General features: G+C 39.4%; 2 protein-coding genes across 4 annotated transcripts in view; one reads left to right on the top strand and one right to left on the bottom strand.

The window, feature by feature from the left end:
- c15h1orf131 (chromosome 15 C1orf131 homolog) overlaps positions 1–4,698 on the top strand; it is a 282,944-nt gene extending 278,246 nt beyond the window's left edge. The window contains exons 2-9 of the mRNA XM_065963702.1: positions 33–210; positions 1,795–1,986; positions 2,265–2,356; positions 2,778–2,837; positions 3,007–3,102; positions 3,199–3,285; positions 3,466–3,500; positions 4,249–4,698. Of these exons, the coding sequence (XP_065819774.1) occupies positions 132–210; positions 1,795–1,986; positions 2,265–2,356; positions 2,778–2,837; positions 3,007–3,102; positions 3,199–3,285; positions 3,466–3,500; positions 4,249–4,381 (774 nt within the window). The 5' untranslated portion in view covers positions 33–131 and the 3' untranslated portion in view covers positions 4,382–4,698. The remainder of the gene's footprint in view (positions 1–32; positions 211–1,794; positions 1,987–2,264; positions 2,357–2,777; positions 2,838–3,006; positions 3,103–3,198; positions 3,286–3,465; positions 3,501–4,248) is intronic.
- A 2,594-nt stretch (positions 4,699–7,292) lies between these two features.
- The window catches only part of LOC109986403 (tripartite motif-containing protein 67), a 63,090-nt gene continuing 57,668 nt past the window's right edge, over positions 7,293–12,714 (bottom strand). For all 3 annotated transcript variants that reach the window (XM_065963698.1, XM_065963699.1, XM_065963700.1), the window contains one exon: positions 7,293–11,370. In XM_065963698.1, the coding sequence (XP_065819770.1) occupies positions 11,323–11,370 (48 nt within the window). In that variant the 3' untranslated portion in view covers positions 7,293–11,322. The remainder of the gene's footprint in view (positions 11,371–12,714) is intronic.

Here is a 12,714-nt window from a genome sequence, read left to right as displayed (position 1 = left end):
GCCTTCTGTGTGTGTGTGTGTGTGTGTACCACGTTTGTTTTCATACAGACTTTGCTGTTGCTGTCTTCGTTGACTTGAAGCCCTGAAGAAGTTATTTTTTTTCGGTAACCTGCCGCAGCCATTTACCGGAAATGAACATGAAGACAAACGGAGAAGAAGACGAGGACTGCGCGTTTCTTGAAAACGTTTTGGATAAACTGTATGACTTCGGTGAGTGTGGTTAGCATTAGCATGCTACATTGTCGTTTTGCGGGGCTCCTGGTGCAACGTGACTATTAAAAACAATATAAAATATTTATATTGGTGTGTTAGGGAACTTAAACCCATGAAAAGTGAACGCATGCGCTAATTAAACGCTCTACGTTCTGACGTTAATTGGCTGTCCCCATGGTTACCAAGCACTTATCGTTCTTATCGTAAATTGAAAGGAAGTGGTGCAAAAAAGTACACAACAAATTCATGACTTAAGGCAAAAGTATAAGATGCTAATATAAGTGAAAGTTAATCAGTCAAGCGATCTGATTGGACAAGAGGGATTTTATGTACACATTAAGCTTGAATTATATTGGTTAAAGTGTACAATGTGTGGTTACTTTGTTCCATATTTCGATAATTAAATGAAGTGTGGTAAATTAAGAGTGCTGATGAGGTGAGATGAGATTCAACTTTATTGTCATTACACAGATACAAGTACAGAGTAACGAAATGAGGTTTGGCATAAGCAAGAAACAGAAAGAATCTGTGCAGTGTACAAGTAATTACAAAATTTACAGATTAGACTAAAAGAAGTGAATTATTGGGTATATATGGCTGATTAATGGGATGCTATAAATATAAATAAATGCTATAAATATAAGTATATTCTTAGGAGTGTAATATACAGATGAAGGTGCAGTGAGCATGCTGTACTAGATTACAGATAATATACAGAGTGTGGACATATTGTACAGGTAGATAACTTATTGAGGTGATATGAACATACTGTAAGACAGGGGTGTCCAAACTTTTTTTCTTGCGGGCCAAAATTGTCGTGTTAGAATCGCTGGCGGGCCACAGGTTTTGTTTTTTAAAATATAGTTGAAAAAATATTAAGGCTTTGTAGATCAGAATCAAAAGGCTCGCTAAAGAAACCCTTTAATAAAAGTTAATCAAATATTTTGATTTCTTCGTTCTACTTTATTTGTTTTTTTTTCTCAGAATGAAGTCTGTAACGTGGTTCATTTTTAAAAAAAAGCTTTCTGCATTTAGCTCAGGTCATTAAATGGTTAAACAACAGTCCGCTTTGCATACGTTTTTTTTTCATAGTTTACAAAAAAATGTGGAAAATAGTAAAAGCTGTAGATTTCAACAACAACAACAACATACATGTCACTGAACATTTTCTATTGTAGGAATATTGTTCAGCCCTTTTGTTCGGGGGGGAGACAGAGTTCAGAGTTCAGTAGAGAGACAGCTCTGGGGAAGAAACTGTTCCTCAGTCTGCTGGTTCTGATCCGGAGGTTTCTGAAGCGTCTACCGTAGGCCGCTATAACTCAGCTACCAACCATAAGTTCTCGTGAATTATTTTATCTTCAAACAGTGTTACAGGGATAAACACTTTCCTCTGAGGACAGTCTGTGTATAGAGTTATGAACATAAACAGAATCTGTACACTTCTCCAACTTTCACATTTCTCCTTCAAAACGACATAGTGCACCTTTAACATGTTGTCATTGTTGTGTAAGTTATCGACAACACCCCTGTGATAAATGTAATATCATATACCAAGATGCATTTCTCGCTCATGTTGTGCAGGTAATGGACCAGCGGCGAAAAAGAAGAGCAAGTCTCAGAAGAAGCAAAAACGAAAAAGGTGTGAGGAGGAGGAGGAAGAGGAAGAGGAAGATGTCCCCGCCGTCCAGGAAACCTGCAGTGACTCTGAAGACAACAGAACAGATCGTGTTTGTGCAGAAAACCAGCAGCAACAAACAAAAACTCAGCAAGCAGGTGGGCAGTGGACGTGTTAAAAAACAACTCTCATGTGATGGTTGTATCTTCTTTTGGCTCATTTTGTTCACAGGAATCAAGACAACAGTGAGTTACTCATGATACAATGATGTCAGTGCTATACAAGAATATATAAATGCTACATTCAGCACTTGTTTATGACCTTTCTAATGACTGTAGGCTAAATAATGCTATCAAACCCTTCCATCTTCATCATCCACCACTCATATCGCCGCTCCTCTTTTGTTTAATGGTTTAACGCATCATTTCTTTAACAGGTCGAACTGCGCCGCAGGTGGAGGTGGTGACATTTCAGGATCCCAAAAAGAAACAGAAAACCAAGCAGACCTTAGCCCCCGAGAAACAACCTGTAAGTTGTTTCTCATTTCAAATGATCTGTACCTTAAAAATTGTGTATCCTATGAGTACGAGAACATCTGCATTTACCGGTTTTATTGTCAGACCAGGCAAATTAAAAGTCACATCTGGCGATATTATGTACCGTACATCATGCAGGGAAGTTTTTAATTGCAAAAAATGATATTGTTTTTCAAGATGAAAGATTGCGAACCGTACATTATTCGGCTAAAGAAAGGATTTTAAATGAATTGTTGTGCATTTTCATTTCTGACCTTTTTTTGTTCTTACCTTTTTGACATTTGAAAACCTCCCCTCCTCAATGGGACAGTTTGACCCCAAGTGCTCCTCTGTTTATGCTCTTCTTGTCACCATCAATCCATTTCACTTTGCCTCTCTTGTCGCCTCTGGGTGCACGCTCTCCCCACTTCCAGGCCCTTCAGATCACAGAGGAGAAGGAAAGCAGCCAGCCAGAAGAACTCAATTTGGAAAAGGTGACTGTTCTCTCACACTGACTGTATCTGACCGTGTCAAAGCATTTCTTCCTCCCTTGATGGTCATTTTCTGATTGTGTATGTGACTGTACATGAATCTTTATACTTGGACCATTTAATCTCTGTGATGTATCTGAACTTACACTGTGTATCTGTGTGTTCCCTTCAGGCTCGTCTTGAGGTCCATCGGTTTGGGATCACGGGCTATAAGAAGGAGCAGCAGCGTGGTTTTGAACAGGACAGAGCAGTGATGCTGGGAGCCAGAGTAAGGACAACCCATGTACATCTTTACTAGCAACACATTGCAAATCTCTCCCAGAGCTGAGACAAAAAAATACTACTTCTTCTGTTTGTAAATCAGCCTCCTAAGAAGGACTACGTCAACTACAAGGTGCTGCAGCAGCAGATTAAGGAGAAGAAGCAGAAAGTGAAGGAGGACGTTCAGCCGGTAAGAGCTGCGTGTTCACTCAGGTGTAATCCCAATGAAACTAGTCCAGCTTTACTTTGATCAAAACACGATACTTTTTGTCAGATTAAGTGTTAAACAGGATGCCAATATCGATAGGTGATTCACATTCATCTAGTTCTGTTTTTTCTTCCTGTAAAATCGTGTGTCATTGTCCTGCAGGATCTGAAGAAGAAGAAGAAACACAACAATCAAAGGTGGGTAGACTTCAAAACATATCTGTCAATAAATGACCCCTGGAATTTATAAAGTAGATATCACAGGGTAGTTGGGTTGTTGTTGTTGTCGTCATGCAAAGGCTCAAACCAACACACCATCAAATGTTTACTCCTCAAGTGTCCCCTTATCTGTGAGTGATAAAATGGGGGGTGGGGCTAAGCACAGATTGCACCCTTCAGTATAGATCATTTATAAACGACATCCCTTCTGTTTATTTTCACATCCCTCTTTTTTAATCAATCAATTTATTATATTATATATCAATCAGCATATATTATGTAAAGAGAATTGGTCTAAGCACTGAACCTTGTGGCACTCCATGGCTAACTTTGGTGTGCATAGAGGACTTATCATTAACATGTACAAACTGAGATCGGTCTGTAAGTAGGATTCAAACCAACTTAAAGCAGTCCCTGTAATTCCAAGTAAATGTTCTAGTCTGTATAATAGGATCTGATGGTCAATGGTGTCAAAAGCAGCACTAAGATCTAACAAGACGAGCACAGACAGAAGTCCCCTGTCTAGAAGTAGATCGTTTGTAACTTTAACTAGTGCAGTCTCAGTGCTATGGTGGACTCCTGACTCCTGGTGAAACTCCTCAAATAAACTGTTGTCATGGAGAAAGTCACACAAAGAAGTTCCTAATAAACAAACATTTATAGAGACTGTGTCGTTTTCGTCTCACTGGTTGAAACCTGTTTGTGTCTGTGTGGTTTTCTCCATCAGGGACAAGAATAAGAAGGTGTCTTCTGGTTCAGGGACGGCGCCCTCGGGTCAAGTGGGCCGCTTCAAGAACGGCATGCTGGTCCTCAGCTCCAAGGAGATCCAGAAGATCAAAGGCAACAAGAGGAGGAAATAAGTGTGTGTGAGATCTTTTACCTCAGAGCAATTCTCAAAGAAGACAGAAATCTGACCGGTCATCTGTTGGGACTTTTAAGAAAGTGAAGTAAATGAAGGTTTAATATTTAGTGATGAGGCTGAAGGTGAAAGGTCAAACCCTCCACTGGTCTGCAGTGTTACGAGGAGGAGGAGGACATGAGCTGAAAACCACCTGAGCTTATCTCTAGAGGACCTGTGAAATATGGGACAAACTGCTGAGTCATGAATCCAATGTATTGATCTCTGAAATGGACCCTGAATGCAACTTCTGGCAGAATATAAAGACACAAAACAGGAGAGGGAGAGAAATCATCATTCCATCACAGTTAATTTATTTGTTTTTATAAATGACAAAAACAACCCCAAAAAAAAAAAAAAAAAGACATTTGCGTCTCTCGTGTTTACACTGTAAAGGTCTGAAAATGATGCAGTTACAATGCATTTCTCATATACAAACCATGTAGTCGTACAAAACAGTTACATTTACATCAGCAAGAAGGGGGGGGGGGGGGGGGGGGGAGGAGGGGGGTCATTACAAGAGCAGGTGGAGGGCGGGGAAGTAATAATAAAAAATAAAAAAAAGGACACACAAGAAAAGTCTTGGTTGAAGGAACACACATACGTCTATCTAAATGTATGGAAGCCCTGAGCAGACATACATCCCAAACATAGTGTTTAACTTTGTTTTAACGTGATAACAAATACGTTTCGGTCGTTTTCTCGAGCTCTCTGCTTAATTAGGTTGTGATATCAAGATAGCAGCGCTGGTTTCCCGTGTTATTTTTTTAAGATCTTGAGTAAACAACTGAAATGTACTCGTTGGCACAACTACACCCTGACACCCAGCCACCACCATCGGACTGTGTCGTCCCCACAACCACCGCCGCCGTCCTCGTTCATGCACGGCCTTCTCCGACCTCCGCCTCAGCAGCAAAGGAAGCGAGGACAACAGGAACGCGAGGAATTTTGTAAAGCGCCTCCAGATAACACTTGTTATGAATTGGCACCATAAAAATAATGATTAATCACAGGAAAACAGAGTCAAATAAAAAGTATGGCTGCATGTCCTCTTAGGGCTTCTGTATGAATGAGCAATGAGAAAGCGTTCCTCCGTATATAAACCTTTATGTACACAAAGTTACCGACAGCCCGAAGAAGCTGCATGCCATCCAGATGTAAACATGACAGATGTTTTTTTGTTTTTTAACAGTTTGTTTGGTTAAAGGGAGAACATGACACGTTGATGGATTCTCAAGCGATGGCAGATGACGGCAAAACAAGGGGGGGGGGGTGATCTGGCAGTGTGTGCGGCTGGGTGAGGTCACAAACTCTCACACCGAGTCCCTCCAAGCAGCTTTTGTTGTTATTTATAGATTTGAAGAACAAAAAAAAGCAAATATTGAATGTTATCTGCAGCACATCGCACAAGTCTCAAGCTGTAAGCAAATCTGTTTTATGTTGAGATTCTGTTGAAAATACCTGCAAATATTGGCAATCCACCATAGACAGTATATATGTTTATATATATATATGTAGAGAATCAGAAGCCATCAACTCTTATACTGATAAATCCAAAGAGGGCAATATACAAAAGAAAATAAATATGTCATTAAATATATTCACATACTTCATAGAGTCAATAAATCAGCCATTAGTTAAAAAGAGCAAACAGCAGTGACATGCTTCTTTTCCCAGCACCGTATCCTGAAGTTTAAAATATTTCACATTCATGGACGGGTAAGTGTCGGGTTAAGGGACATGCCAGACGAGCACGCGTACAATACCATATTTAGAGAGGAGTGACTACAACGTGACTTCTTTAAAAAAATGTGATTTTTTTTTTTCTCTCAATCTGACAAATAAAGTTTAAAAATGAAAACAAAAACCGGTGTGTTTGGAAAGAAACAGGCGTGACCTACTTTCACCTGAAACACAGACTTTCTGTTGGTAACACCTTTTTGTACGTGTTTTAATTCCCTCCAGTGCTGTTCCCCTTTGACACCAACACACACACACACCCTGCACCCCAAATCATCCAGAGTTAGAGTTTGAAATGTTTCTGAACCCCGTGGTTATGTGATAGATGTCTCACTTTGCTCCCGGGTTTGAAATCCAAAAATCTATTCCTGGTGAGCGGGGGAAAGGTGACCACGGGGCAGGTTTCTCCTTTGGTGTGTGAATGGTGGCAGCGCTGTCAGAGGGGAAGGCTGAGCGGCCAGAAAGCCTCACATCATGCAAATGTAGCCCTTAGGTGGTAGCCTAGCTGGCAGTCTGCAGCACGTCTGAGGGGGGGGAAATCCCACCTTTTCACAGATATAGTTAGATGTTTGCTTTCGGAGTCGGTGGAAACTGGGGGAGATGCAGACTTTGACACTGATGCTGCATTCATGTAACATGGGAAAGATGAAAGACAGCCATTCTACTGCAATTATTGGAGCCTGTACAGATAAATGCCATTTGCAATTCAAGTAAAAATGTTTTGTGGTTAAATTGTCTCAATTATTTTGAATAAAAACTGAATTATTCTTGTAGTGGGGGGACAGGCCGGGACAACACTGATATATCACACCTGACTTTTCGTTACATGTTATCAAAGTTTTTCACACCCATATTAAACAATATTAGCTTTACTCTGGAGTTGTGTCGTCTGTTTTTGGTCTTCACTTCGTCCTAAGAAAAGCTTTCAGTCTCCTTAACTCTCAACCATGTTGACCATTAAATGCAACTTGTCTCTGTCCTCTGCTTTGCCCTGGATATGGATTTCTTTTTAAAGTTAAAAAATAACAGTCTAGTGTACAAATCGGCAGAGTTAAAGAGCAGAGGAACCAAAACAATGAGCTGATAGATGCTAAAGCAGAGCTAAGATCAGGTGGTATTTTCTACAAGATACGTCTCAATAAGTACAGACGTTAAATCAACTGTCATTACAAAAATGTGTCTCTTAAATGCTGAAAACTCATCTTTCCCACGTACCCTGAACACAGCTTCAGGTGCAAAAAGCCCGTGAAGCTTGTTGAGCTTATTGCAACCTGAAGCTGAAGCCTTTGATTTTCTTCAGTTTGTTGTTCTGGGATGTAAATGTCATAAACTTCACATTCTACTGAAAAGATTTGATTCATAAATATAAAATAAAAAAGAAATATACATATCCATAATCTACTCCTCTAATGATATACAAATAAAAACAGTAACCACAGCCGTTTCATGTTTTGATAAATCTGTTTCTGTATTGAAAATAGACCTCATTAAACTCCAGTTATTTCTGCTCTATTTAAACTTTGTGTCTTTTAATTAGAATGTAAAAGAATAAAGGTAAGTGGTTAGTAAGATAGAAGTGCTTCCTGCGATTATAATCCTTCATAAACATAAATAAAACTCTGAAAACTGCTATTTGTATTTTTTTTTAGGTCCCTGATTAAATATAATGAGATAGTTGATGATGTCACGTGACAGCATGTCGGACTGAATGTTTGCTGACACGTTGAAAAAGTCAGCGATTAAAGGTACCAAAACACAGCTGGCTAAAAAAAAAATGTAACAGCAGGATTAGTGGAGAAATGCATTAATCCTGCCGGTGTTGTTTCCACCTTTCACCAGCAGAGGGCGAGCTGTGGTCGCAAGTTGGCTTTTTAACATCACTCAGCAAAGACAGCAGTAAGTACAGTACACTATTTACAGTACAGCTTCAGATATTTTGTAAACTTGTTCAATCCATGCTTAATATCACACGTCATAACTCACATATTTACAGGAAATGGATTTCCACTCACGCATCTGTCCCACCTGCAACTCTTCATCACTTCTCTCTCGCACTCACAACATTATAGGGAATAGAAAGATAATATCAAACATGAAACAACCTTCAGACAAGCCTCTCCGTTCTCTGTTGTGTTACAAATGACATAAAATATACGAGGGCGATGAGCACATGTCTTATATATCCTTAGTCACAGTGGTTTGGTTGATATTTGAAGCTACTGTCCCCTACAGGCTGCCGTATCCGATCCCTGATGTGAAATGCAGCAGCAGATGTAGCTTTACCTGATGTGACTTTTCAAGATCATTTTCAAGCGCGACAGATTTAGAGATGCCTGAAAGCGTCGGAGAATCTACTGAGAGACTTTTAAATGAGCGCCGAATTAAAGTTAACCGTGAGACAGCCACACTTTTTTCCAAATCTGCGTTTGATGTTTTTAAAGTAGCTGTTGGTGCAATAAAACAAAAGAAGAAGGAAAAAATAAAGTTTACTGTTTGGCTCAGTTCCTTTTCATTCCAGCATTTTCCTGACACTCATCCCTGAAGGTGAAAACATTTCTGTGTGATGCAGCAGAGCCGGGGAGAGGCTGCGAGGGAAACATCAAAAGTGCAGAAATGCTCCCGCAGGCGCTCGATCGACCTTGTTCCCTCGCTTTGATTTATTCAACAGGAAAAGGTACAAATTGTTTGCACACAAATTTGTGCTTTTGGCAAACGAATTAACACAAGGGGCTCACGCTTTAATGAAGTGCGGTTGGTATTTTTTTAACCTCTCGGACACGCAGGTGCTTTAGAAATTATCCTCTGCAGCCGGACTTTACTCACACACTGAAGTGAATCTAAAATCCAAGTGGGAGGTCCCAGAGTAAACTCAAATGTCAGACTGAGTGTTGAAAAACAAAAGAGGCTTTAGACAGCTGGAATAGTTTTCATTTCATGGAGCCATAAAACTTAACTTATGTATTTGATTATTCCATCAATTCAAACATCAAAAAGCTTTAATGAGAGGAAAGAGAAGATAGAAAACCTTCAACCTGCCAATCAGGGTCAGATAAGGAGAATTTGACAACCTCACAGTTAAGGGGATTTAAAATGAGAAAATCTCATTTGAATTTCTGCAGAGAAAATGAATTTGTTTAACAGGGAATTTTGTAAATATGATGTAATGCATATTGATAACGGTTAAATGTTAATATGCAGGCTGGAAACTTTATATTACTTGAAAATTCACTCGATTAAATCCTTATTAGTCACTTAAAAACCAACATATGTGTTTGTGCATGTATTTGTGTGTATATGTATGGATGGGGAGGGGGGGGGGTATGTGACATGTTAAAACATTTTTTTTTAAATTGGTCCTTAATGATTATTGTATCATGATACTTGTCAAATTGATAGAGATATTTAAATAAATGAGCTGTGTCATGACAGTAAACTTCATCAAACATTTAGTGTGCTGTTTGTAGATTTTGGTGAGGGGGGGGGGGGGGTTATATTCACATCATGCAGGTGCAGGGCAACTCAAAATCAGAAGCAAGAAAAAAAAGAAGACAAGCCCACACACTGAGTCAGCGACGCAACAAGAGTAAAAATCAGAGTTTTGACCAAATGGTCTTCATCATCGTCATCATCTGCTCCATGGTTATTTAAAACTATCGCCTGAGAACACTTGAAACATCGTGATTGTTAAAGTGTTTTTAGCATGATTTTCCATAAGTGTGCGTGACTGTGTTGTTTTTCTTGCCGATGTTTGTAGATACTTTTTTCAAAGGAGAAAACTTTATTTAGATGTTAGGAAATGAAGCAGCTGGCTTTTAGTGAAATATTCTGATTTTCTTTCAGAAAGTGGGATGAGAAGCTGGACATCACATATTCATAACTTCTGTTGCTTGTATTTGGCAGAAGGTTAGTTTAACTCTGCATACAGTGAGATAAACAGCCAGCCTGGCTCCGTTTGAAGGAAACTATATCCACTAACTGGGACCTCAGATGATGACTATAATGCTTAATTTCTGTGTAGTACAGATGGAAATCAATGCTGTTCACAGTCTTTACACTATACTACACCAACCAACAGCCTGCAGTCAAGTGTTCCTGATTTCCCCCCTCCCATTTGAACTACACAATGATTCCCCTCTTCAGTATTTCATTACAACCAATCCTACTTTAGAGACTTCCGACTGGCACAAAAACAAGAGTCATATAACCACTTTGCATTGCAAAATTATGCACTTCTTCTTCTTCTGCCAGGTGTCCACTCACTCCCACACTCTGCAGATCTGTCACATCACTGAAGCTGAAATGGACCTGAGCCTGTTCCTTCCCCCAGCGTCAGCTCAGCGTGTAAACCTCTTAGACAACAGCGCCGAACAATGTTTATGCCTCTTTGCATGAGATACAGAAGAAGGAGACAACAGAGGAAGAAGTGTATAATGGAGCCATAACCGAGATGTGCAGAGAAAAGTTTAGATTTGTTTAAATATTTCATGAGTGAAACATCCCGCGGTGTCGCTAAGACTCCTACAAATCACTTCAGGTTTTTAAGTTGTGAGCTGTAAAGAGACAGAGAGAGGAACAGACTAACATTGAACTGTTGCTCGCTCATTTTGTCGACTCCTAAAGGCAGCTTCTTGTTGTTGCTGACTTTTTAAAATGACTGTGGAGTTGTTTTCTTCCAGTATAGATAAGATCTTGTCGATTTAAAATCACTAACTAGCACTCGTATTATTCACTGCACAGAGTTGGAATCTTCCAAATAAGAGTTTCAGACTTTCAGGAGAAATTTAAAGCTGTATTGTCTTTAAAAAAAATAATGAATTACTAAAAGATACAAGCTGGAATCATTAAATTGTTGTTGTTTGTATCTGGGGTCTCACAGGGCTAAAACTTGGATTGTGGAAAAAGTGTGGCAATCTACAGTAACTCCAGGCATCTCTGTTGTGATTTCCAAAAGCTTCAATCGTGGGATTTATAGCAAATATTAACTCAAATGTATTCCTCTAACTCCAGGGCTTCACACTGAAGTTTATCCAAGACAAAGGGCACCTTGAGAAGCTGGGAGAGGTCTGACGTGACGCGGAGAAAAAAAAGATCCATGTGGGGAGCCAACTGTGTTTGTCGCCGTTGGTTTGAATCCAGGACACGCACACAGAGAGGACGGGTCTTCTACTGTTTGATATTCTTTGGCAGCTCCAGGCCCGTCAGTAAGGTGACCTGCACAAACACACGGAGCAAACACAGCCAGGTCAAGCACTGACGAGTGAGGACACACTGTCACAAAATCAAACAGGCCAAAGAGAAGCCTGGCTTTGGTTTCAGGAGGGGAAATCACTTTGGACAATTTAACAAATACTCGAGATCAGAAGAAGATCAGATTTTATTACGACAACATATTGGTTCATTTTGACTCCAATACATTTTTAATAACAGCTGCAAACTAGATCAGTTTATCAAGATAAGTGTGTCCTTTATGGATTGAGAAACTTCTACTTTATGAAGCTAAATAAAACTTGGATGATCTTGAAATGTTTTAAACTGACAATCTTAATCAATATGATACACTGATTTTGATTCAAACTTGCAAACTTCATATTAAGTATTAAAATAAACATGCACAGTGGTTAGTGCGAGCGCCCCATGTATGGCAGCTGTAGTTCTCCTGGGCAGCCCAAATCCGACCTGTGGCTCCTTTCCCACATGTCATTCCCCATTCTCTCTCTCTCCTTTATTTCAGACTCTATCCACTGTCCTAGCTCTCTTATGCACATCCTTCTACATTCACATCAGAAAAAATGCACCATATGCGTTAAAGCAGCTGTTATAAATATATTCACACGACAACATTACGTATCAGAGTCAAAATCAGACAGGGACCATTTTCCAGCACAGTGAGTGCTTTTACTTGTTATTCTCTGTGCACGCTTTGCTGCTAATGCGTATATACACTGATTTAAGGTTTTGTATGCATCATGTTTTCTAAGAGTGTATTTGTTCTTTAATTAAGTTATCTAAACCACCCACTTCTTTCTCCTCGATTTTTGATTCCCCGTTTTCTGTGTCTTGCTTGTAAAATATTACCGACTTCTTCACTTTGATTATTAAACATCTGAGTTTACTAGTTTAAGCAGTGGCTACTTTGACTGTGTGCACAAATTTGCAGCAGCAATAACAACACTGTTTTAATGGCTGCCAAAGATGACAAATATTCAGTGTTTTCAAGAAAAACAGCAGAAGTAGATAATGACTGATAAGCTAAAAACAGGAATATTTCGGAAATTAGGGGATATTTAGTGCTGTTTAGCAGAATGCCAATCTCAGAGGAACCCATCGGCAAACATTTTCTATTATTGTCTGATATAGGCGACATATGCCTCCACCTAAACGCTGTCGTTTCTTAGTCCATAACATCCAGAAGTAGTGTGGGTATAAGATAGGATAATATCACAAACATTTAAGCACAAAAATATCATGAAGAAATGTTGAAATATAAAGTTTTAAAGGTTTAAGATTAGTGTAAGCATTAGGGATAAAGACACAAATACATACAGCCACACTAAA

Source organism: Labrus bergylta, chromosome 15 (assembly GCF_963930695.1).
Source record: "Labrus bergylta chromosome 15, fLabBer1.1, whole genome shotgun sequence".
NCBI lineage: Eukaryota > Metazoa > Chordata > Actinopteri > Labriformes > Labridae > Labrus > Labrus bergylta.
The sequence above is the reverse complement of the archived record's forward strand: the minus strand, read 5'-3'. Positions and strand labels throughout refer to the sequence as shown.